Raw genomic sequence first — 24,451 nt, 5'->3', positions numbered from 1 at the left:
AAGCTCTGACAGATGTGTGCACTCTCCAAGAGTGGGAAGGCACAGTTCACACTTTTCTGTTACGCACAAAATATATTTCACAACACTCAGAATAAAGAACAAGAATGGGAACAACAGGGGTGTCTCTAGAGGCAAGCTCCCGCGTTCACTTTATCATTGCCACAGAGGAAGAACAGAGGGATCTTAAAGCTATAGAATACAAATGAGAAACACAAGTCTCAATGTCACAGGGATGTTACTAATGCACTGTAGAAATATCTCTCAAAGGATGCTCATGAATATCCTATTATCAGATATAAAGACTGTGTGAACCGGATGAATCATTAGCCATTCACATGAATCGTTCTGATTTCACACATGCTCACTGTAATGACTTTTACTTGACATAACTCAGGCCCAGATTGTTTATTTACATTCACGTCTGTGCTTTTTTAGGGAAAATCTGTATAATTTTGCAGATAATTTACTGGCATCAGTCGATACTTTATATTTAAGTGTGCATGCTCATTTATTGTATATCCATTTTTCATTCTGTATTGTTGCGATGTCTATACTTGTAGCATTTAAAAACAATGGATTTTTGTTTTTTAATATTGTATTTTTTTATTTATTTAGTCATTCAGTTTGGTTCTGTTCACATTATATGCAGATATAGGCGGCTGTTGCTTAGATTTTTGGGAGTTAATTAATTTGTAGGTTTTCTAATGTAGCCACAGAACATATCATGAAGACAGATCACACCATATGGGCCGCAGAGGTCCAGAGCCCCACACGCAGAGAATGTATTTAATATCATCAGACAACCGCAGTGAGTACCGGTGCTGCCCAGCATGAAGCTACATCCATTGTGAGACGCTGAAAGGCTCAGAATCCTGGACATGACCAGAATACGTATTCCTCTCACTGAGCTTCGAGGGTGACGGACCCCCATCCAGCACCATTACATCCTATCAGCAGCACTGATCATTGCCCAGCCCCTCTCATTAGCCCTTGCCTATCTGCTGAGAAATTGAAGTGGTAGTTGTCACACATGATCCAGTAGAGCCAGCAGATGTTGCTGGAGCATAAAGTGATGTTTTACAGCAATTTCAACCTCCAAATAGAAAATTAAACCTTTGGAGGACAGCTTTTTGAAATGTGAAGCCTTGCCAAAAAGGGTCTTATATTGTAGTGTAGGCTATAACTAGAAACTGGTGTTCCCTGAGAGAAGGGAACTGGTGTTCCCTTGAGCTGCGATGTTTTAAGGCCACCTGTCAATGGACCTGATGAATTAATCCAGCCATAAAAAAACACATGAGTTCGGCTCAGCGTCTTCAAAGAATTTTTTTTTAAATGCAAACTTACCTCATATTCAACATATTCCTCTTCCTCCACCTCATAAGACACAGTCTGGATTTTCACCTCGTTTTCATCCAGCAGTTTAGCCTGCGGGTCCTCCGTACTAGGGGTCTCCACCGCTACGTCCTTGTCTTTCTTCTCCATGAAGGTGGTCTCGCAGCACTCGTTTTTGTAATCCTTGCCCTTGCTGCCTACGTCGTCCTTGTAAAGGATGAAGTTAGGCTTATAAAAGGCCTCCACTGCCAGGTGAAGCGAGGTGGCGTCCAATAGCTGGGCTTTAGCCTTGCCGTTTCCTCCTGTGACCGCAACCCCACCTCCGCCGCCACCTCCTCCTCCACCTCCTCCACCAGTCACAAAGTAGTTTATAATGTTCTCCTGATACTGGTTGCTGTGGAAGTCGCCACCATAACCATAGTCGGCCATAACCATATGCTTGCTGTTTTTATCTAGAAGAGGGTTCTGAAGCTCACTTAGGCTCTCCATTGTTGAAGAGCAGAGCGCCGGGACTCTGTGTTTAACAGCCGGATGGAGAATGAAGGGAAGGAGAGATGACCTTGCCTGGACTGATGTGACAGGTGCTAATGTGTTCAATAGGCCGTGAGCTGTAGGAGGAGTGAGAGGAGAGAGAAGTGAGGGAGAGAGAGGAAAAGACATGGACTATTGAGCACATGCAGAGGAAAAGTTTAATAAGACCGAACTGTCGTGATGGACAGGTGCTGGCCAATGGAAAGGCATCCATGCAGATAACACAATGATGTCTGTGGCACCAAGAGTGGCTTAAGCTACAGTTGATCTGTGAAGACTCTTATTGGGGGCAATGTCTTATAAATTACAAATTGAAGAGTTTTGCAACTAAGTAGTGAGTGACTGTACATTGTCAGTCTTAAGAGAGAGCTTTTTTCTCTCTGATTACTAAAAAGTCATCATGTCCCATTCCTCTCCACCTAACTGATAGAATGTGGTTATCAGACAGATTTTAATTAACTTTATTCTGCTGCCCCATGACACTCACTGATAACCTTGCCGAATGGGCATGCCTGATAGTTCATATGCCCATGAAAGTAAAGTAGACATCTTTGTTACAAAGGCAAAACATGCCCAATGACCCATCCTAAATGCCTAACTGGCCATCCAGAATTGAATTGAAGGGGAAATATGTAGTTAGCCTTACATAGGCAGACCTTTGACTAAATGGCATTCTGGTCCACCACACTGTAGTTTTTCTTTTCTTTTGTCATTATCTTTTCTTTTATGTCATTTTGTGTCTTAAAATATTTATTTCACATTATTACATGGCTTGGTTGAATTCTAATGTAGAATGCGGTCTGTTATTTCTTGATAACAGACCGCTGCTAAGTATAACACACCGTTGCCATGAAAAACAGAGCGTTGCTATGGACGCAGGATTCTAACCGTAGAGACGGAACGGACTATTTTCTTTAGCGGAAACAATACAATCGTTTTTAAATCAATAAACTCCTTTTTAAATCAATATTTTGTGTCAAATTATTGATTTATTTGGTAGGTAGCCATGTAATAAGCGGGATAATGTAGAGCGAGGCGGTTGCGTCCGCTTCGCGTCGGGGTCCTGATCAGCCTGTCGGGGTTGTATTCGCTATTATCCCTTATCCCTCTATATTATCCCTTACTTAATAGATTGGCATGAAAAACTAATAATGGGACGGTGGTTGTACAGAAAACACTAATAAATCGAAACTATTTCACAGACATGTCTCAGAAAACTAGCATTATCAAATTTTATTATATTATATATTCGATTGCAATTAAATGGACTTTGAATTATGCATGATTGCTTCCACATTTAGCCTGTTATATGACAGGACAAAGCAATATTGATACAATCTACCAGTACCTTCACACTAAAATAAGTTTCTGAAACTACTAAAACATTATTTTTGTGGTAATATGTAGGCAGTCAGTGTGCATAGTCAATTATCTATAAATCAATTGTTAATAGTATTACCACAAAACAGACGTTTTTATTAGTTTCTTTAGTGGACGTTTGTGTCATGACATGCAACGTGCAAGCTGTGCTGGATTCTAGCTTCCAATGACTTTATTTATGATAAGGCAGTGTTTTCACCATCTGTTCCTGATTACTAAACACATTTGTGCTTAAATAGATTAATTTAATCAATAAATTATTAGTGACAATTAATCAGTCGTCAATTAATCGTAAATATCTTTACTACAAACCCAAGTGTTTGACCGAAATCTTGTTTAAACTGTTTCTTTCAAGTTTTGATGTCACTAATCATTGATTAGTTTTTCCTCAAAAGTGCTCATTGCATCATGACTTGGAATAATAACTGATTAAAACATACTTGCGTGTCCTTACTCCAGGAAGCTGTGTAAAGTCAGCCAATCAGATTAGCCCTTGCCAGATCTAGCAACTGCTTTCCAATTTTGTGTGCAGTGTGCATCAGACGATCAGTGGGTGGTCTGTAGGTGTGCTGTCTGAGCCTGAGACTAATATGTATCAGTTTCTTTAATGTGCGACTGATGTGAAGTTAAATAGTCTAGCAGGTTATTGATGCTCTTTAACTGAGCACATCAATTGTACTCAGATCTAAATCCTGTCAAAACTCTCTTTTGATTGGAGAAAATGACATGTGGCCACAGTGGTGGGTGTGCCCTCTCCTACCTTCTCCTCATTAATCTGTGATTAAAATAGCAACACAATCAGATAGAAAGCAGATTATTTCAGAGCTTTTGATTTGGTTGTGCCGATGCCTCCGGGGATCGTCAAATGCAGGATCATGCGTCAAGGAATGCTGACTTCATGCTTGACAGATTGTTTGAGCTCCCCCAATTCTCAATACACATTTCAACACAGTCAGCATCTACTGAGCGCATTCTCCCAGTGCAATAATACTACACTATCAGAGCTAACTAATGAAAAGATGCTGTCGAGATCAAATTATGAATTAGGGAATAGATTGATAATTAGTTATTCTAGGAGCCTTCCCAGTTTGAATGTCAATCAATCTCTCTCTCTTTCTCTCTCGCTGCATTGATTCGTGGACCGTTTCGACCTGCATCTTCAACAACGTGTCTGCTGCAGATCCATTCCTCACATTAGCTTCCTCTCCTATCATCATTTTTCAACCCGCCTATTTAAAACAAGGGTCTATTTGTGATGAAAGAGACTAGTGGTAGCGGATGAAGAGTGTGTGCATTAGTGGCTTATGTAAGGCTGGTCCTAACTATAGCAATTAAGTTGTATAATGTCAAAAAGAACGACAAAAAACAGCTACGGCTTTTATTTATTTTTACGTATATACAGTATATGTTCATATTATTTCATTTTGAAATATATTAAATAATCTTTAAATAAAATGTATTTAAAAATCAATGTTTTTATTATTTATGGTGTCTGTTTTCTAATTAAAATACAATGTTTTTTTTTGTTTTTTTAATTTTTTTTGTCATCAATCATCTGAAAGCATTAATTAGTGTGTTTTTTCATAATTAAAATGAGGCCATGCTAAAATTGCCTAAACTCCAAGTGCCAGTAGGATGTCACAGCAGACCTAATTTCCATTTCTGCTACTCTATGCTTGTAGGCTGCACCACCCTGGCAATTGAAAACAGAAAAGAAAAAATCCCCCAGGTTCTAACTGCCATTGGGATCTTGGAAATGTGAAATTTCACATGGCCTCAAAGCCTTTCTTGTCAAAAAGAGAAAGGCCTTGGCCTGTGAAACATGCAAGCATATGTTGTTTGTAGCTGAGAGGTCAGAAACTGTGTTTACAGATAGGACTCTTTTATTGGTGGAAAATCATTGTGGAATTTAAATTTTCATTCCATTCCTGTGCATGTGTTGGTTTTCTCTGTGGCACTCCCGGTGGGTTCAGAGAAACGTCCACTTGGAAGATGAGTAAGGTGAGGGAGTATTTTGAAAGCCTACACAAAACTTCATTTTCTCCCGTCATGTCAACTAGTATATAACAGTAAAGCTTGCTTATAGGCTTGTTATACTACTGGTTGGGAGGGGCAAAGTAAAGGAGAAACTTTATGAATGAAACTTACTTGACACTTGAACAGTTGCTATATCAACATCCTAACGAAGAGAATATGCTTAAATAATGTAGTTGTCAATACACTTGAAGGTTTTCTTGTGATTTTGCCATCCGTCATGTGTACAGATACTTTTCATACACGAGAATACACGGACACGCAAGTGGTTGCCATGGTAACTAACAGCAATACCTTAGGCTATTAGGTTTGAACTTATTGGTCTTGATTCAGTTGATTTGAATAAATATATCTATAATAACTAATGTTGCTTAAGTGAACGCTTAAGTTTAATATACAATGATCATAATGCAAAGCAAGCAAGCAAACTAGTCAGTTGCAAAATTTCCATTCAAACATTTATGAAATTAGTCGTTACGCACATCCCTAGTTAAGAGTGTTCACTTGTTTTTTGCTGAATTTTACAATGAATTGAAAGGACTGCTTGTAATGCAACTGACACAGCAATAAACTATTACACTTTGCAGAGCAAAGATGAAATAAAATAACAGATTCTGTTTTTAATGGTACTGTAGATGACATTTAGCATTTTAGTTTAGTTTATCTTTACATAATTTCACATGACAATATTATTGTAGACGATGTGATAGTTATGTCCATTCATTTGAGAGAGCTATCAGAGATATAATTAGTCAGAATTGCTATGTTGAAACAATTGAACAGTAGAATTGCTCATGATTCATTTCATCATTTAGGCGGAAGCAATTCAGCTTAGGATAAAAAGTGTCTTCTAAATGACAAATAACTGTCTGCTCAACTGTCAGTCCATCAAATCATACATTCACAATAAACTACTTAAGCTTTTACACCTGTGCATTTCTCTTCTATCTTCTTTTTTAGATCATTTAATGTGTTTTATGTGGAACCTTATCACAAGAAGTTGGAAATATTAATATTAAAGCCCCTTCCAGAAGAAATTCAAACTGGAAACATCGTTTTAAAATGGTGATCACAGCAAACACTGTTTAGCTATTCATTATGACTATGGTGTGTACAGTTGTGCATTTACATCTGTAGAAACACCTGTTAAGTGTTCAAATATCCTTTGTCAATGTCAGGTCTAAATGAGTCTAAATAGCATTCATATACCGTAGGCAGAGATAAACTATGATTATTATTTTTATTTTATTTATTTTTTATGTAAAGGCTGTTTACCTTCTAAGAACAAGCAAAACTGAAATGACTGTGGTTAAATAAAATATGCATCAGACCAACATACAGAAACACAGACCTTTTATCCATATAGGCAAGCATATAACTGGTAAATAAATACACAATAAAGCAGATTTCTTAGGTCTCCCATATTTAACAGGGTTCAACATGATTTTAAAAGTCGCTGATGAGGAGGGTCACAGCACCGTTTTCCTTAGTTATTAGTATGAATATGCAAATAATTATCTTTCATGCAAGACAAATATAACTAATGCATATGGGTGCAGTGACTCAGACTGACAGTGATTTTAGAACAAATGAAGAACCATTTCATAGACTTTTTGTGTTATACTTGAATCGATCTGTCCATTGCAGCAAAATTATTTCAAAGCAGCTTTACATTAGTAAATTTTCAGTCCTTAACAATTTGTGAATACCAATTCTCCTCCATTTCAATAACAGCAAGGCAACCAAAACAGAGAGAGGTGCAACATGCTTCCATTCCTCATTGATTATAGCACCTTTCTCCTTGTGCTAAGGTGCAGTCAAATCCCCCTGCCAGTGTCTTAGTCAATTAAGCCTTATGAGTCTCGGCCCTTCTGAATTCTAATAGGATAGAGGCTGAAAACACTTTAGCAGTGTTAATGTGTTGGGTAAAATGGATAATGGAAACTTTTGCTACTCATGTATGCACTTTAATCTCCCTGTGCACAATGCTGTTACAAGAGAGGGACAGAGGAACGAAGTAATGTGGACATGTAATATACAAAGAGGCTATTTGCACTCTAGTATTCATTTGATTTGCATGTTTAATTATCTGTTGATGTTGTTCACTCATAGTCAATCTGGTTGTGACTCATGCACCCTTGTGGATGAAGGGTACAGATCAGCAAAAAGAGAATGAGAGCTGAATATATATATATATATATATATATATATATATATATATATATATATATATATATATATATATATATATTCAGCTCTCATTCTCTTTATACACTACACTGTCCAGTAGTTTACAAGCATACAGATGTATTATGCAATCAGAGCAGTATATATAGCCTATATGTGTGTGTGTGTGTGTGTGTGTGTGTATATATATATATATATATATATATATATATATATATATATATATATAATATATATATATATATATATATATATATATATATATATATATATATATATATATATATATATATACACTGCTTTGATTGCATAATACATCTGTATGCTTGTAAACTACTGGACAGTGTAGTGTATACTGCACAGATTAGGTACTATACACTAAGTAACGTGCGTAAAACAAATTTGTCATATCCATGATGTCAACAACAATAATTAGCCCCATTATTGCAACATTAAATAAGTAAATGCGTATGGCATATCAGTACAGTGTACTTTTCACATAAGGGCTCAGACAAAAACATAAAATGCACTTTTATGTTTAAAGGTTTTCAAACTGTAATACGCTCTAGTAATTAAGACATTTGTAGGCTACAGTATAACTCATAGTAGCAATTAACCTAGGTATTTAGTGTAGCCTACAAATCAGAATCTGTTCTGAATCTGATCTGTTTATACCAGGATTCAGTTTATATGTAAGCACCTATATTTATGACAAATTTCAGCCTCATATTCGGAAATGACCATGTCTTACCTTGCGACTCAGTAGCCTAATCCAGGTGTCCGGCTCATTCGATTTGATTCAGTGACAATTTGGCATTCGACTGGCTTTCCACAGAAATGTCAAACGGTTTGAATCCTTGTCTCCATTCCAGAAGCCCGTGATGCGAACAACAATACCTCTGATTTCTAAGGATGAACACGAGCAACGAAACAATGAACCTGCTTAAACGTGAGTCATTTTTCGAGCAACAGATATCCAACTTGACTAATGCAGAATATATCTGATAAAAGCCGGTGAAAAGACTGACAGTAACACAGTACCGCTTTAAAACAGTCTTACTGTACACCGCACCTCATAGTAGTACGAGTCCGCGCGCATCTTTCAGTTAAATCATGAGCTGTTCAGGACCGCGCGAACTTTCTTGTCTGAATCTCCGCGCGCAGCTTTTAAGACACAATATCTGCTACAAAATCTTTCGCTGTCCCTTTGATTTTACTGTATGAATTTATAAAGTCACCTTAGATTATTGCTGTGTGAAGCTGTAATTTCCCGTTCAATAGAAGACAATATGTTTCGTTCTGAGAGAACAAGGTAAGAATGCTGTCAGTGGCAGAGTGAACGGACTTTCCGTTGTGCGTCTCTCCAAAAAGGACACGAAATATGTACCATTAGTCTTGTGTGCGTCGATGCGTTTCCGTCGACTCTCCTCTAGCCGAAATAAAAACAAAATACGGCAGGTTTGCGTGGGACGAGGATCTTAGAGCTATAAAGCGTATTGATTTCACATCTTGTGAGGGAATCTCTGCTGGTGATATTGACGATAAAATGTACAGCAAAGTATTTATCTATCTATTTATGTAGCCTATTTATTTCACTAGTTGGAGTGTGCATGAAAAATAAGTGTAGAGGAACAAAAAGGGACATGATTGGGTCATTCTGTGAAAAAGGAGCCTTCTGTCCCTCATGGACATGTGTAAACAACGACTTCAACAATGAGAAGCCTCCTTAAAAGTATATATTATAGAGAGATACATAGATAAACATGTTTTACTTCACATTTTAATGATGATGACACCATTCTTTCAAGATGTTATCTCTTTTTTGACTTTATTATATTTTTCATCATAGCCTATATTTTGTTAGGTTTGCAACCCTAAATGATTAACCTATAATTGCGTTTAGCAAATTTCTGACTATTTTTTAATTTCGCTTAAGATGGCAAAATGCAATTTACTAACATTCTTCATCTGATTGAATGTTTATCATTATAAAGAAATTTGCTTTAAAAATCACCTTTTAAAAACTGATACGACACCCATTTCTTGGAATGACCCATTGTGTAAGATAAGGCTGAAGACTACCAGTGCTCTTGTAATCTCACTAAAAAGGATCAATTCAAGATTTTGAAACTGCTTTTTATTCCTAGAATTCTAAAAGAGTTTCTGGTCTATTCTCAACTGTCTATATAATGTATATAATGCAATAGAAAATAGGAGGAGGTGGCGTTTCTATAAAAAGTAAGAGTCAGATGGGTATACAGCATGGAGGGAAATGCTCCGATGTGTCCGTGTCTGAGTGCAGAATTGATGTGCCTCAAAATCCCCTTTCATGTGCTCTGTCGGATCTGTAAAAGGGGGAGGGCAAAAAAGGGGTGACATGGAGATACCGGCTGAACAGCTAGTTGATGTCATAGCTCAGTAAATCATTTCTGGAGAAAACAAGAACAAGGGGAAAATAGATTGCAGAGAGGACAGTAATTAAAAGTGCAAAGGAGAATATGTCAATGTGCATTATAAAACATGACTTTTCTGATTCAGTGGTTAGAAGCAATAAGCTCTGGGTGAAAACATGCCATTTAATAGACTGCTCCCTTTTGTGGTGGCATGTGTCCACACTTTGCTTTTCTCTTCAAAAACAGGCTCAGAGCAAACAGCTGCTCCACACACTCTAAACCGAAATCCATCACAACGTCTCCCACAGCACATTCGACTTGCACAGAGTGAGGCAAAGCCTCATTTCACTTTTCCCTTCTGCCACGGTTTACGTTATCATTTATATGTGATTTCAGACCTTCTCTTTTTGTCCATTTTGCTCGTAAAGAGGAAGGCTGTTGTACCTGCGGGCTTAACTTAAGGTTCCGATGAGCTTTGAGATTCAATTTATTTCAGATGAAATTACTTCAGTCCTTTTGCCACAGAACATTAGAGCTGCAAATGAATATCCTTGGGGTACACTTCTTCGGGGTCCATCTGGAGACGGCTATCAGGCAGATAAAGAATCTTTGAGAAAAATGTACAGCTATGGTCAGTTGTGCCTCAACAGGAACTTGTGGACACAGCTGCGTCCCAATTCATAGTCTGCATCCTTCGAAGGCCGCATTTGAAGGCCGATTGCTTCACCCCGGCACGACGAAACCTGTCCCAATTCTGAGGCTCCTTCAAATGCATCCTTCGTTTCCTGTGAAATTAAGGATACAACAGGATATTTTACTCCCTAAATGAAACATTCTAAAGATAAACCTCAAAGAATTTAATCAAAAGAAACATACCAAGGAACTGAAAGTCAACAAATACCTTGGACTTCTGTCCTAGAATCCCTATTTGATGGTGGCAAACATGTGCATGTGCTAAAGGATAAAAAGACCTCATGGTTTAAGTAAGAGTGGTTTGAAGCTGTCACACCAGAAAGTGTTTTCCTGCATATCTCCAATTCCCAGCTGTGACCAAACTGTTTCTGGTTCAGTGGTAGACATGTGGTGCAGAAAAACAGGCACTTTTGCCATTTTACAAGCCCATAACATGTTCATTATTTTCATGTTGTTTAAAATGAAATTTAAAAGGGTAAAATGAAAATGATGTCATCATTTGCTGATTCGCTCCAAACCTGTATGATTTTCTTTATTCTGTGGAACATGAAAGAAAAAAAATTGTCGATAAAAGTCAATAGGGTCCAGAACAACACTGGACCTCACTGACTTTCATTGTATGGACAATTTTTTTTCTTTCATGTTCCACAGAATAAAGAAAATCATTAGAAAAAGGAGAAAGTAGGGTCAATAAATTATGACGCTTTTTCTTTTTGGGGGTGAAATATCCCTTTAAGATCAACAAACTAATCCAGTAATACTTTGTTTTCAAGCCCATGGAAATATTCAGATATTTAAAAGAATAGAAAGTAATTTTTACCTGTGATGATAAATTATTTGTTTCCCTTTTGATAAACAGCAACTTAGTCTGCCCTCATATTGCTGTGTTTAGATTTTTATCCTGATACCTATTTGTATGAAAAGTCTTGGAAAAACATTCAATTATTCACTTCTCATTCACATGCACTTGGGAGGATGTGCTATATATACAACATAAGCAGATTAAATTAATTGTTTTACAACTTTGATTTTGTATAAAATGAAGAGACAGTAGGCCTCTCTGAGATCTTGTGTGAAATATGACAGTTCACATCAGATTACTAGGTGTTATCACCAACTCCTGTTCCTCGTTTGCTCCCTAAAATCTTTCATATTCATAGCGTGGCTAAAAATACATGTAGCATCTCTGCCGCTCACCCTGCCCCCTGCTCCATGGAGGCTCCCAGCAGAAGAGGTGGTATGAGGTGGAATTTGACACGGGTCACCCTACAGGTGAACCCACAGTGGTGAGGGCTTTCAGGCATAGTAGGAACTTTTCTTCTAAACAGATGTGTTGGTGAGGCAGATTAGAGGTTGTTCTCTGTGGATGAGGTGATGGACAGTACCGGCTCAAAGGCAAGTTTCTGCTGGATGCATTTGAGTGCGCCACATGGGAAAGAGAGCCCTGTGCTTCCATTGTGTTGCTGCTTTAACAAGAGTCCAAGCACCTCAAATGCACTTAAATACTGGCTTTGAAACTATGATACTGCATTGTCAAGTCAAGTCACCTTTATTTATATAGCGCTTTATACAATACAGATAGTATTGATACTCAGTATCGCTATTGCTCCTATACTGCCAATTTTTTGCCGGAAATATTGGCCAGAGAGACCGATCCAAATCCGATATTGTGCATACATGCATGTTATTGTTATACCACACAAAAGGCACAAAAACATTATAAAGCACCATAATGTTTTCGTGCACTATATTCCAAGTTTTCTGAAGCTATTCTATAGCTTAATGTGAGGTAGGCCTACAGATGAATATTTAAGTTGTTCACAAGTTCACGTAAGTGCTTCCCTCCGCTGCTGCTGTCAGTCATTCAGCATTCAAACAGTGCTCGGTTATGACAGTCAACATGATGAAACTCTCTCTAAGATGATTCAATGTTCCCATTATTATACTGTAGATCTGTAGATAATTCTATGGTTTTGTCTTGGAGTCAGCCTGACTCCTGTTTATTTTGAATTTCTACCAAGCTAGTGAAGCTATTGGTTTATTTACAGTTGCTGCACTGGTGCACAGTTATTTAATAAAAAATGGGAAATAATGTTTAAGTCAAGCCTGATGCCTTTCACAAAAGAATAATCAGTCTCTTCCCCACTGTGAGGCATACAGATACAGTTTATTAGGTAATTCAGCACAGTTTTTATATATATATATATATATATATATATATATATATATATATATATATATATATATATATATATATATATATATATATAATTTTAGTATCGATCGGTAGGCTACTCGATATCGGCCAATACTGAATCCCAGGTTTCGGAATCAGTATCGGAGGCAAAAAAGGCGGATCGTGCCACCCCTAGTTTCAAAGCAAGTTTTCAGTGATAACAGGAAAATGATGCATTTTGGCTGTTGTTCAACTGTAGTTAGTTCAGTGCTGACTCAGATGTGTTGTAAGCAACAATTATTAAATTAGTTCATTTAATCTATAAAGCAGTTCTGCAAAACATGTCATCATCCAGCTCAGTTTGGTTCTCATACAACAGCGTCAGTACAGTCAGACCATTAATATTTTTGAATATTAAGTGTGCCCATCTAAGCAAGCCAGATGTGACAGTGGGAAGGAACCCAAACTCCATCAGTTGACAGAATGAAAAAAAAGAAAAAAAAAAAAAAGAAAAGAAAAACCTTGGGCTCAGTCAGAGGGCCAGTTCTCCTCTGGCCAACGAACGAACATGATGTAATTATGGACTATAATGCATTAATGGTGCTTTTCCACTGCATGGTACGGCTCGGTACGGTTCGACTCGGCGCGGAACGGTTCGGCTCGCTTCGCTTTTCCACTGCGTGGTACGACTCGACTCGGTACGGCACGGTTCGGTTCGCTTTAGCTCGGTTGCTTTTCCACTGCAGTTAGTACCGCTTCAAAGTGGGTGGGACTGATCGTTATAGTTGCCGTCTCTACTGCCATGACATCATCATATTAAATGCGAATTTTTCATTCCGTGTTTCCCCATCCACTCCTCGGCAACCAACGAGAAGAACGTCTGCACCTCATCCACTGACCACGATTCAGCCATTTCTTTTTTGAAGTTTATACTTTTGAAGTATATATGCACCATAAGTGAGCCGTACCGTACCATGCAGTGGAAAAGCGCCAAAGCATGCCGTACCAAACCGAGCCGTACCGTACCATGCAGTGGAAAAGCACCACAAGAGCTTGTTCAAGTACTGAGGAGCTAAACCATTTAGTACTTTGTAAGTAATTAGCAAGATTTTAAAATGTGTGTGATGTTTAATAGGGAGCCAATGCAGTGTTGACAGAACCGGGCTAATACTTCCTGGTTTTAGTAAGAACCGCTGCCTTTTGGACCAGCTGGAGTTTGTTTATTAAGCGTTCAGGGCAACCACCAATAATAGCATTACAATAATCTAGCCTTGAGGTCATGAATGCATAAACTAACTTTTATGCGTTTGTCATTGAGCGCATATGTCGTAATTTAGATATATTTTTAAGATGAAAAAATGTGGTTTTACAGATGCTAGAAATGTGGCTTTCAAATTAAAGATTTGTATCAAAGAGCACACCCATGTTCATAACTGACTACGAAGACTTGACAGAGCAGCCATCAAATGTTAGACAGTGTTCTAGGTTATTACGTACAGAGGCTTTTGGTCCAATAATTAGAATCTCTGGTTTTTTTTTTTTTCAGAATTAAGTTTTAAGAAATTACTAGTAGTCATCCAATTTTTTTATATCAACTATGCATTCTGTTAATTTTGTGAATTGGTATGTTTCTTCAGGGCACAAAGAAAAATAGAGATGAGTATCATGAGCATAACAGTGAAAACTAACACCATGCTTCCTAATGATATCTCCCAATGGTATCAACGGTCCTAGTACACTGAAATAAATACATATACTGTTCTAGCAATAAAAGTGAAACTTAAAGGCCCTGGGTTGGGTTTCCTGAAACCTTCTTAACGCTACGTCGTTCTTAAGTTACACCTTTAGCTGTACCTTATCGTTAATACGTGTTTCCCGAAACGTTCTTAGTTAAGTATACCTTCTGTAAGTCATGCGTTCGGAAGGTTGGTCTGGACCACTCTTAGCTTTAACTTATCACTGTTGCAGGTCTATACGAATAAAATTCTGAAGTTTTAATACACCCAGACAGTATTCAATTAGGCTAATTCAAGTGTTTTCATGCAAAGGATAAAATTGTCATTACACTGATTGTTGTTAGATTTTTAATTATATTATTATACAATATTATTAATTTAATTAAAAGGCGCTTTTAAAGGCCAGTGAAAGCATAGGCTACTGTCAGTTAAGTCCTATTCGGACACTAATATTGTTTCTCATGGGCTCGTACGGTATTTTAAACATTTACAGGGGTAAGTCGGTGATTTTAGTGCCGTCCGAATCCATAATATCAGTGTTTTTTCTCACCCAACCCGCGTAAAAATCCCTGGCCAAATTAGTAGGCTACCTACTGTTTTTTTGACAAACAGGTCATGTGGTATTTTAATTGCCGTCTGAATCCACATCTCTGACTTTACAAGAAGAGATTCAAAATCCACTGTTTAAATCCTTTTTGATCACTGCGGAGCACCGTACGTACACTTTTATTACTGAAATGCTGGAAAGTATTTCCAAGCGCAGTTCCACCTCAGTGAACAAAAATGGGAAAGAGAAGAAAGCAGGTAAAAATTTGAAATGGTTATTGTGGCAGCAATATATGATACAATTTTAAATATGTAGGCTAGGCTATTATAGTTTGGATTATTTTTTTTATAATATCCCATGAGTCCTAATAAATGCAACTTCAACTATTTCTGAAGTGCTTCTTTTATAAAGAACACCGCTTTCTCACATAAATAGCCCCTGCACAAGAGAATAATTGATTCTCGAGCCATCAATATCAACCAATTCAGCAGCATCGTCACGGACAGCACCGGGTAACGTCGCACGTAAGAAGGTATATCTTAAGCGGCTTCCTAAGGTATGGTTCGGGGAACACGCCTAGAAATGGTATACCTTCAGTTAAGTTATACCTTAAGAGTCTTCGTAGCGCGCTAAGAGACAACGTTATCGGGAAACCCAGCCCAGATCATTTTGAGGTACAGCTCTAGCACAACAGACTTATGTGTGCAGTTCCCCCTTTTTGTGCACAATTTTCTAATTAGTATCTTAAATATTGTGGAATGTATACCTACAGTAGTAGCTTCAAGTTTAAGTTGTATTTCCTTGCACTACAAATAATTTGATCAATTATAGCATTGTTAATTATGGAATACTCTTAACATGCTGATTAATAATGCTAAATGTCTTGTCACAAAGGTTTGAACAGTCAAGAGTCATACCGATCAAAATAACTATATACAAGCGTTTTGCGAATCCCGTGTTGAACGTCGAGATTTGAGAAGCAGTCTTCAGTAAAATGATGTTTGAGGGTGGGCCAAGTTGTTTGCAGGCGGACAACATAGGCATATGCAAATGTATTTTCTAGTGATGTAGAACCGTCGCACAGTGGGATTCGATTATTCGTGGGATTACAAACGACTCGTAAAGGCGTTTTCTTTTGGGAGACAATAACTTTATTTATCATGCACTTTTGACTTTACAACTTTGCAGAACGTTTACATTTACAACAGCTATATTACACACTGCATGAAAGGGAATATAAAAAAAAACTAAATAGAGGCACTTTAATTAATAATTAAATAGTTTTTTGTTGTAAATTATCCTGTCAGTGAATTACCAAAGGAAATAGAGAGCTCCTGATGAAAAAGTAGCTGTTAAGATAATCAGTGAGCAATTAAATTTTCCAATTGCAGAAATCTTTCTGACAAGGGTGGGTGGTTAAGACTTTTCCATTTCAGTAAAATAAAAATAAAATTGAAGTTAGAATTAGAATAGTTTAGATCTGAGTAGAGATGGAAACTAGATAAAAAATAATAATAATTATAAGCTGTAGAAATGGTTGCTTTAATAATTCATAAACTCAATCTAAAATGAAAGGAACATGATTATTACAAAGTGCATATTGCCGATAGGGAGGATTGTCATCAGTATACCTAAATTGTTTCTATATCTACAGTGACAATAGAACAATTGGAATTGAGGTTGGCCAAAAAACATAGAGATAAGCACAAGGAAAGAATGGAAAAGAGAAACATGAAAGGACTACAGTACAAAGACCACCATATTCGTCAAGTTACAAAACAAGAAGTTAGACATAACGGAATCATCCAGCTTAACATGTCTGTGTACTTAAAGTCCAAGTTTTTTTAATTAGAAAAAAAAAATACAAATGTTTAATGCAGAGAGCGAATGTGTAGAACAAAGTGTTTTATTATAATGAATGGCCTTTTAAATGCCTGTCTTTTTCAAAGTTAATGCTTTGACTGCAGCATTAACTCTAAGCAGGAATTAGACTTGAAAGCCAATTCACACACCCACTGAGCTTTATAAAGCCAAAACACAAATGAAGTCTCTTTGCTTTTATCGACCTTTTAAAAAGTGAACTTTACAGAGATATTGAAATTACAGAAGTCAATTAACATCTCTCTGTTGTCAGTCTTCGTTTTGTGATGATCAGAGCTTCAAGCCACTGAATCACAGTAAGATTACTAATAAAGTAATCTTGTAATGTCTTACAGCCTTGTAATATTGCATGGAAAAAAATCCTTGTGAATGGAGATAAGTTCAGTGTCACACATGAAGGTCTAAATCAATATTTTAGCTTTGACAGCACTAGACATACTGGTGGTGTTATGTGGTTTGACCTGCTCAGACCTGCTGTCTTGTTCAGCTTTATTTATTTCTGTCTGGTAAATCAAGTTTATCAATAGGAAGCAGAAAATGATTCCCATCTTTTGTTGTTAACATCAAAAGCAGTGCATCCAATCAGACTCTGTATTTTAGTGTAAATCCATCAATAAGTTCAATAAGCCAAACTAGCCTTACTCATCCTTGAAAACCATGAAACGATTATAACCCAGACTGCTTTAAATGCTTGTTTACTTGCAATGAAGATATGCATGGTTTGTGCAGACCACATTTCTGTAATTTGTGTTATTGGCTTATTATTACAATTAATACTATTTTAAATATTCAGTTGATTATGTATACGTACTGTATACAGTCCGGGCCACTTTATTAGGTACACCTTGCTAGTACTGGGTTGGACTCGCTTTTGCCTTCAGAGCTGCCTTAATTCTTCATGGCATAGATTCAACAAGGTGTTGGAAATATTCCTCAGAGATTTTGTCCATATTGACATGATAGCATTATGCAGTTGTTGCATATTTGTTGGCTGCACCCCCTTAACTCTTCTTTTTTCTGTGGCATCTTTTTGAACAATTGTTATTGGACTGACCTTAATCATATTCTCTCAAAGTTAAGTTGAACTCTGATGTTCGGATGCTGCTGAATATTAAATAAGGGTCTGTCTGTATGTTTTTTTTTTTTCAAAGAGAAACGAGAAATCAAGGCCAGAAGCAATGACCTGGGAGTGTATAAACTCACGGTGGTTGTCAGGACATTGAGTTTGGGTTACTGCCAAAGTCTTTGTCAAGGCCATCATAAAGGATTTTACTTCTCCAATGTTCCACCGACATACAAAGGGAGATGACTTCAGGCTTGCTTTACATTATGAGTATTGTTGTTTTGTGAATGTTGTAAGGTACACAGTATATTTTATATTTTATTATATTTCAGACAGTATATTTTAAATAATCATGGTATCATACATTTATATATTTTTGTAGACCTTGTATTTATTACACAGCTCGCTTGAATGCTTGATTATAGCCTATACGTTGATCAATAGCAATACCTGTATATCATTGCCTGTATATTATTATCTTTCTTGTTCTTAATTTCTTGATCTTTAATGATAGTATCTCAGTGTAAAAACTAAGATTTCTGCCTGAGCAAAGTCAAATTAAATGTAAAAAAAAATCTAGTTATTGAGTTGCACTTGACTGAATCGCTTGATTATGTACTTGTTTTAGACCCTTTGAACTTTGAAATTACTTTTGAGATACAGTTCCATTTGAGTGGTTATATCACAATGTGAAAAAGTGACATCTATTGTGATTAAAAGCAAAATGTGAGTAGGTTTTCCTGTAAAGATGTCTGTGTTGTTTTAAGATAGGAGGTATTTTATTGGAGACCTGTTTGAGTTCAAAAGATATCATCAAGGTTTCTCTCAATAACACACAAGGGCAAAAAACACTTGCAAGCTTTTTAGAACAGATCTGAGCTGACATAAGACTGACAATCTCTTCTTTAATTTCTTTATTTTACCTCATGCATCTGGCCTCTGGAAGTTTAGCAAATTCAAAGACTCAGGTTTGATGTTGCATGTCCACACATTTCAAGGTACTTGAGTCTAGTGTTTCAGAGTGTCTTAATGTAATTTGAAGTAGGCGACTTTCTAGTTGCCTGCTAACCATTATAGGCCAAAGACTCACTGTACTCCAAAGGGTTAGGATCATATAGTTATTATTATTATTTTATTTTTTCAATCAATTCAAGAAGAATTTAATGGGCCAGACATTGATGGAATAGCCTGAGGTCTCACTATACCGTTAAAGTCTAAAATACAAGAGGAGGCAATGTCCTGTCCTGTATTATTATACTTCTAAAACATCACAATAAATAAGTGTGTGTTGCAGAAGGGAGTGGTATGCACACTAGCCGAGCCGAATCAATAGTCATTTCCTTCATATTACACAATCTTCTCTTTGGGATTCAAATAACTCACAGTAGCTGGGAGTTATGGATTTCTGCCCCATGGATTCATCCAGCATTGATGAGTTTGGTTGTTGCCTCATTACAGCTGTCAAAGAGTAATGTTTGCTCATAGCTTTCTCAGCTCCGTTTCTAAAAAAATAAATACACTGGGTAATCTGTTTCCCTGAGACTTCTTGCAACCCAGCTCATGCCAGGAGCAAATGCTGATGTGACATGATGGTGAAACGTACTTCTTAGACACCTGCTCTCCAAACTCTAAGGCTCCGTTTACACTAGTGCGTTTTCGTTTTAAAATGCATAACTTTTGCTGCGGTTATACCTGTCGCCTTGCACTACTCCGGCATGTTCAAACCTCGAACCTCGCTTCAGACCCCGTTTTAGTTTGAAAACTCTGAGGTTGTGTTTCAGACCAAACGGAGACTTTTGAAAACGAAGGCATGGCTACCCACATTACGCTACCGGAACACAACAATAATAGACCAAGCAGTGCGTTTCCCAGAAAACATCATAAGCATAAGCTGATCGTAGAGACCGTTGGTGGCTATTGTTCTGCAATCATTAATTTTGGGAAATACAGATCAGAGCCGTCTCTCTTAACGGCTCTGTAAATACCAGCCTCGACAACCGTGTAAACAATAACATGGAGACGGAACGGCAAGCTTTGCTGACTTTGTGGTCCTTTTAAGCAGCCATTGTGCAGTTAAACTCTGCATTTTATAATAATGCAACTGCCTACATACACAAGAGGCAACTGTTTACACTTGTACGCACAATGTGTGCATGAGCAGTCATGTGACATGCGTTTTCGGTAGTGTAGTGTAGTGTGGACGGAGAGCGTTTCTGAAATGCAGTGGAAATGCCAGTATAGACGAGGATCGTTTTCATTTTAAAACGGCGTTTTAGTTAAACAGGGCCAAAGATTATTAATGACTTTTCCAATTGGCGGTTGGCTCTTTTTTTTTTAGAAGGTGGGACTTATTCCGCAATATTTCGTGTTGCACTTTCTCCCATTCATAGTAATGAGCGGATCATCTTGGTATATCTAAAGTCTTTGATTAACATGATTTTAGTGTGAAAAAAATCACTTACTACTACTTACTAACTAAACTTACCACTAACTTTACTAACCTAAGTTATATCTAATTTTACAACATTGTTGTGAAACACCTGTAAATCGTAAAACGACTGTACAAGTTGGGAACAACGTTAAAGCTCAAATAAAACCCACATTTTTTAATAATATTAACAACTTCAACAACTTTTTTTTTTTCTTTTTTTTTAACAAGGGATGAGTTTTTTGTTAATCAATGCTATACCACAAATCCTCTCTAATAATTCTAACTTTTATAATAATTTTCTAACCTGGAAGGCTGTATGTGATTTGAATGGAAGTATCAGCTTTAAATAGAAAACACTTTATGGTTCAACGTCTTGATCTCTTGAAGGTTTTTGTGGACCTAGACTCATGAGAACTCAGATTCAGGTGTTCCACCTAGTTTCTATGGAGCCCAATTCAGTTTATTTTTTATCACCAATAGATGTGACTGTTAAAGAATTTACTGAAGTGCAAAAAGAGAATGACTGTCAGCTTTGATATCTGAGTGCTTTCTATCAAGTTTCACTTGTCCCTTCGTCTTCCCTCGATCACTTCCTTCTCTTTATTGTTATATTTCAGAGAGCCTGTAATCCATAAAGGAGCAGTAAGCGATTTTTGAAAAACACTGTTGAAAAATGGTTCGGACTGAGCACCAAAACACACTTGTAGCCAATCGGCATGAAGGTGCGTATACACTCATGATGGGGAGGAGAGAGAGAGAGAGCTCAGTGCACAAGACAGACATTAGCAGAACAACTATAGAAAGAGAGAGATGGCAGAGAAAATATATAAGAGGAAAATTAGGAAAATGCCATTGGAATATAACTTTAAAAGAAGGGTTACGATCAGGCAAGAGGCAAGAGAGGCTTTCCAGCGCTGGAGAGGCAGGAAGGCCTGAAAACGGATGCAGAGGTTGCTTTATTTCTTCTCGATACATGAGTAACTTTGGTTTTGCTGTGTTTTACAGAACTAAGATATTCTGTCTTTTGCTTGAATATACTCATGTCATCTTAACTTGTTTGTTTATTATTATTATTATTATTATTATTATTATTATAAGCCTGGAACGTCTAAACCTCCTCCACCGCCCGTTTCAACCATCAGCTCCGATAGTGTCCGAAACATGAGATAACATACTCCTAATATATGTTTTTTCTTTTGGTTCTTTAAGCTACCCCTTAATCTTTTCACTTATATTAGTTACTTGGACTGTCTTATGTAGGGAGCTGTTCATCATGCAAACTGTTTATTTTTTGGGATGGAAGGGATGACTTTGCCATCGAAGGAGTAGAGGAGCTAAATGATAATTGGATATTCGACCTGAATTATCATAGTAACACAAATTGCTTTCACTTATTGATGATGAGATTCCGCCATAGTCGTTGCCTGTGTTGCATAGCGTGTGCGTGAATGTGGGGATGGAGGCATCAAAATAGGTTTTGGTAATTTCAAATATCAACAGTGTTTACCAGAAATTGCTTACTGCACCTTTAAATGCAAAGGTTAAAAATAACCTTACCATTTACCTGTTTTAATCAAAAGGATATGTGAAGAGGTTCTGGTAGGGACATTTGAAGCAGAATATTATCTTCAAATTTCTCATTTAATTGTACGCAGAGGTTGTTTCCCTAGTAAGTTGTGACAAAAGCACGATAGAAAGCGGTCCAGTCCTCTCTTTTTCACTCGGGAAGTGTCCTGCTTATTTGCTTTGCAGGCTGCCCCTATAAATCTGCAAATGATACATATGACTTTGTGCTGGGAATTCAAGTAGAATGGAAAAAGTTATATATTCAAACTATGAGACCAAAGAACAAAACAAAAGGGCTGTCCGTCCTCACTCCTCACCAAAAATAGCTATTTGTTCCTTGTAAAATAAAATAAGAAGAAATAGATTAATTCACATTGGTTTCTTCTCTATTGTATGACCTTTTCAGACGATGATCTTCTGTATCTTTTGTGTACTTTTATCTAAAAGCGCATGCTAAGAATGACAAAAAATTATCAAAGTAAATATCCTTCAGTTCTCCATAATTTTTTCATTTTATTTTGGTGATCAGCAAGCAATTCAATGTGGCATTTAGAGAACATATAAATAACCTCCCTTAATAGTCCCAAATATTTGATCAAATCATAAGCTATTACCCTGTAGCTAAAGACTGGTTGCCCACTGAAGCTAAGCAGGGTTGAGCCTGATCAGTATCTGGATGGGAGACTTCCTGGGAAAACTAGCTTGCTACTGGAAGAGGTGTTAGTGAGGCCAGTAGGGGTGCTCACCCTGTGGTCTGTGTCGGTCTTAACGCCCCAGTATAGTGATTGGGACACTTTACTGTCAAAAAGCACTGTCTTTCAGATGAGACGTTAAATCTAAGTCCTGACTGTGGTCATAAAAAATCCAAGGATGTCCATCGAAAAAAGATGGTTTAGTGAAAAATAAAAAAAATAGAGGTTTAACCCTGGCATCCTGGCCAAATTTGCCCATTGGTCTCTGTCCATAATCATGGCCTCCTAATCATCCCCATATATACTGATTGGCTCAATCACCCTGTCTCTTCTCCACCAGTAAGCTGGTGTGTGGTGGGCGTTCTGGCGCAATATGGCTGCCATCACGGCATCCAGGTGGATGCTGCACATTGGTGGTGTTGGAGGAGATTCCCCCCCTTCCATTTGTAAAGCGATTTGAGTACTGAGAAAAGTGCTATATAAATGTAACAAATTATTATTATTATTAATCAGAGAAAATCGAGGACTGACTGAAATGTGTGTGGCTTAGAGTAAGATGGTCAATTCTTTCTCCCAATTCCAGTTGTCATGGTGGTCACAGTGATCCTGCATATTTACTTCTAAGCTGTTAGTGCTGTTTTTCTCTTCTCCTCTCAGTCTGTTAACAGCTCTGTATTGATCCGCTCCTTTAATCCATTTTGAGAAGAAGCAAACACAAGGAGATTAAGGCTATGACCACAGCGCACAGCTACAGAGTGTTGAGGGATATACACTGCATCTATTTCCGTAAGGCCGAAAAGAAACGAGCGAATACACTGTCACTTTTTTCTGACCAACTAAATCCTAAATAAATAATAACGCTATCAGTTGCAATATGCAGGGCCATAGTTTATATGATATACAAAGATTTATAAATGGGATCACTGTGCATTCTGGAAGCAACAACAACCACCTGTTGAGATTATTAAATCAGTGGAGCACTCGTTTATTCGATATCATACATTCAGTGAATAATGCAAATGAAAGAAATAAAGAACACATAGCTCATAAACTCTGTCATCTTGTATTCCATGCTAAAGGGAGAATATTTTCATGAGGGAATTTGTCATCAGAGCCATGGAAGCACAGTACATTTGGATGAAAATGGAGATTCATCTAATATAAGGGATCATTTCCCTAAATGAGACTGCAAAAACTCAAAGCCCATTTCAGAATGTACTACTTCATTTAATGTTTCTACTTTTTCATCCCCTCTACTTTGAGTATGGGAGATTGGTTGGTTGGTTGTAACAATTTTTGCTTTAACATCTCTAACTCTAACTCATTTTTTAATGCTGTTTATCTTAAAAGGATAGTTCATTAAATATATTTTGCAGAAGAAAGAAAGTTTTGGAAAAACACGAGGGTGGGTAAATGACAGAATTTTAATTTTTGGGTGAACAGATATAATGTCCCCACATTTATACAAATTGAAGGTTTATTTATTTATTTACAGTACCTGTCAAAAGTTTGAAAACATTCAAATGTATTAATGTTTTTAAAAAGGTATCTTATACGCACCAGCGCTAAATTTATTTAATCAAAAATACAGAAAAATATTGTGAAATATTATTACAATTTAAAATAATTGTTTTCTATTTGAATACATTTAAAAATGTAATTTATTCCTGTGATGGCAAAGCTGAATTTTCAGCATCATTAGTCCAGTCTTCAGTGTCACATGATCCTTCAGAAATCATTCTAATATGCTGATTTGCTGCTCAAGAAACAGTATTATTATTATTATTATTATAACTTCTACAGTCACCT

The 24,451-nt window shown here is 37.0% G+C and overlaps 1 protein-coding gene across 2 annotated transcripts in view; it reads right to left on the bottom strand.

Annotated features, from left to right (window-relative positions):
* Positions 1-8,809, bottom strand: part of syndig1l (synapse differentiation inducing 1-like) — a 29,776-nt gene extending 20,967 nt beyond the window's left edge. The window contains exons 1-2 of one of the 2 annotated variants that reach the window (XM_084090575.1): positions 8,216-8,809; positions 1,345-1,940 (exon numbers count right to left, since the gene is read on the bottom strand). In XM_084090575.1, coding sequence (XP_083946701.1) covers positions 1,345-1,821 — 477 coding nt within the window. In that variant the 5' untranslated portion in view covers positions 1,822-1,940; positions 8,216-8,809. Of the gene's footprint in view, positions 1-1,344; positions 1,941-3,683; positions 3,768-8,215 lie in introns of those variants that run through there. The other variant, XM_084090576.1, reaches the window with a different exon arrangement.
* Between the last annotated feature and the right edge of the window lie 15,642 nt (positions 8,810-24,451).

The sequence above is a fragment of the Abramis brama genome, assembly GCF_963993115.1.
Source record: "Abramis brama genome assembly, chromosome: 18".
NCBI classification, from domain to species: domain Eukaryota; kingdom Metazoa; phylum Chordata; class Actinopteri; order Cypriniformes; family Leuciscidae; genus Abramis; species Abramis brama.
Note: the sequence above shows the minus strand (reverse complement) of the source record. Positions and strands in the feature narration are given on the sequence as shown.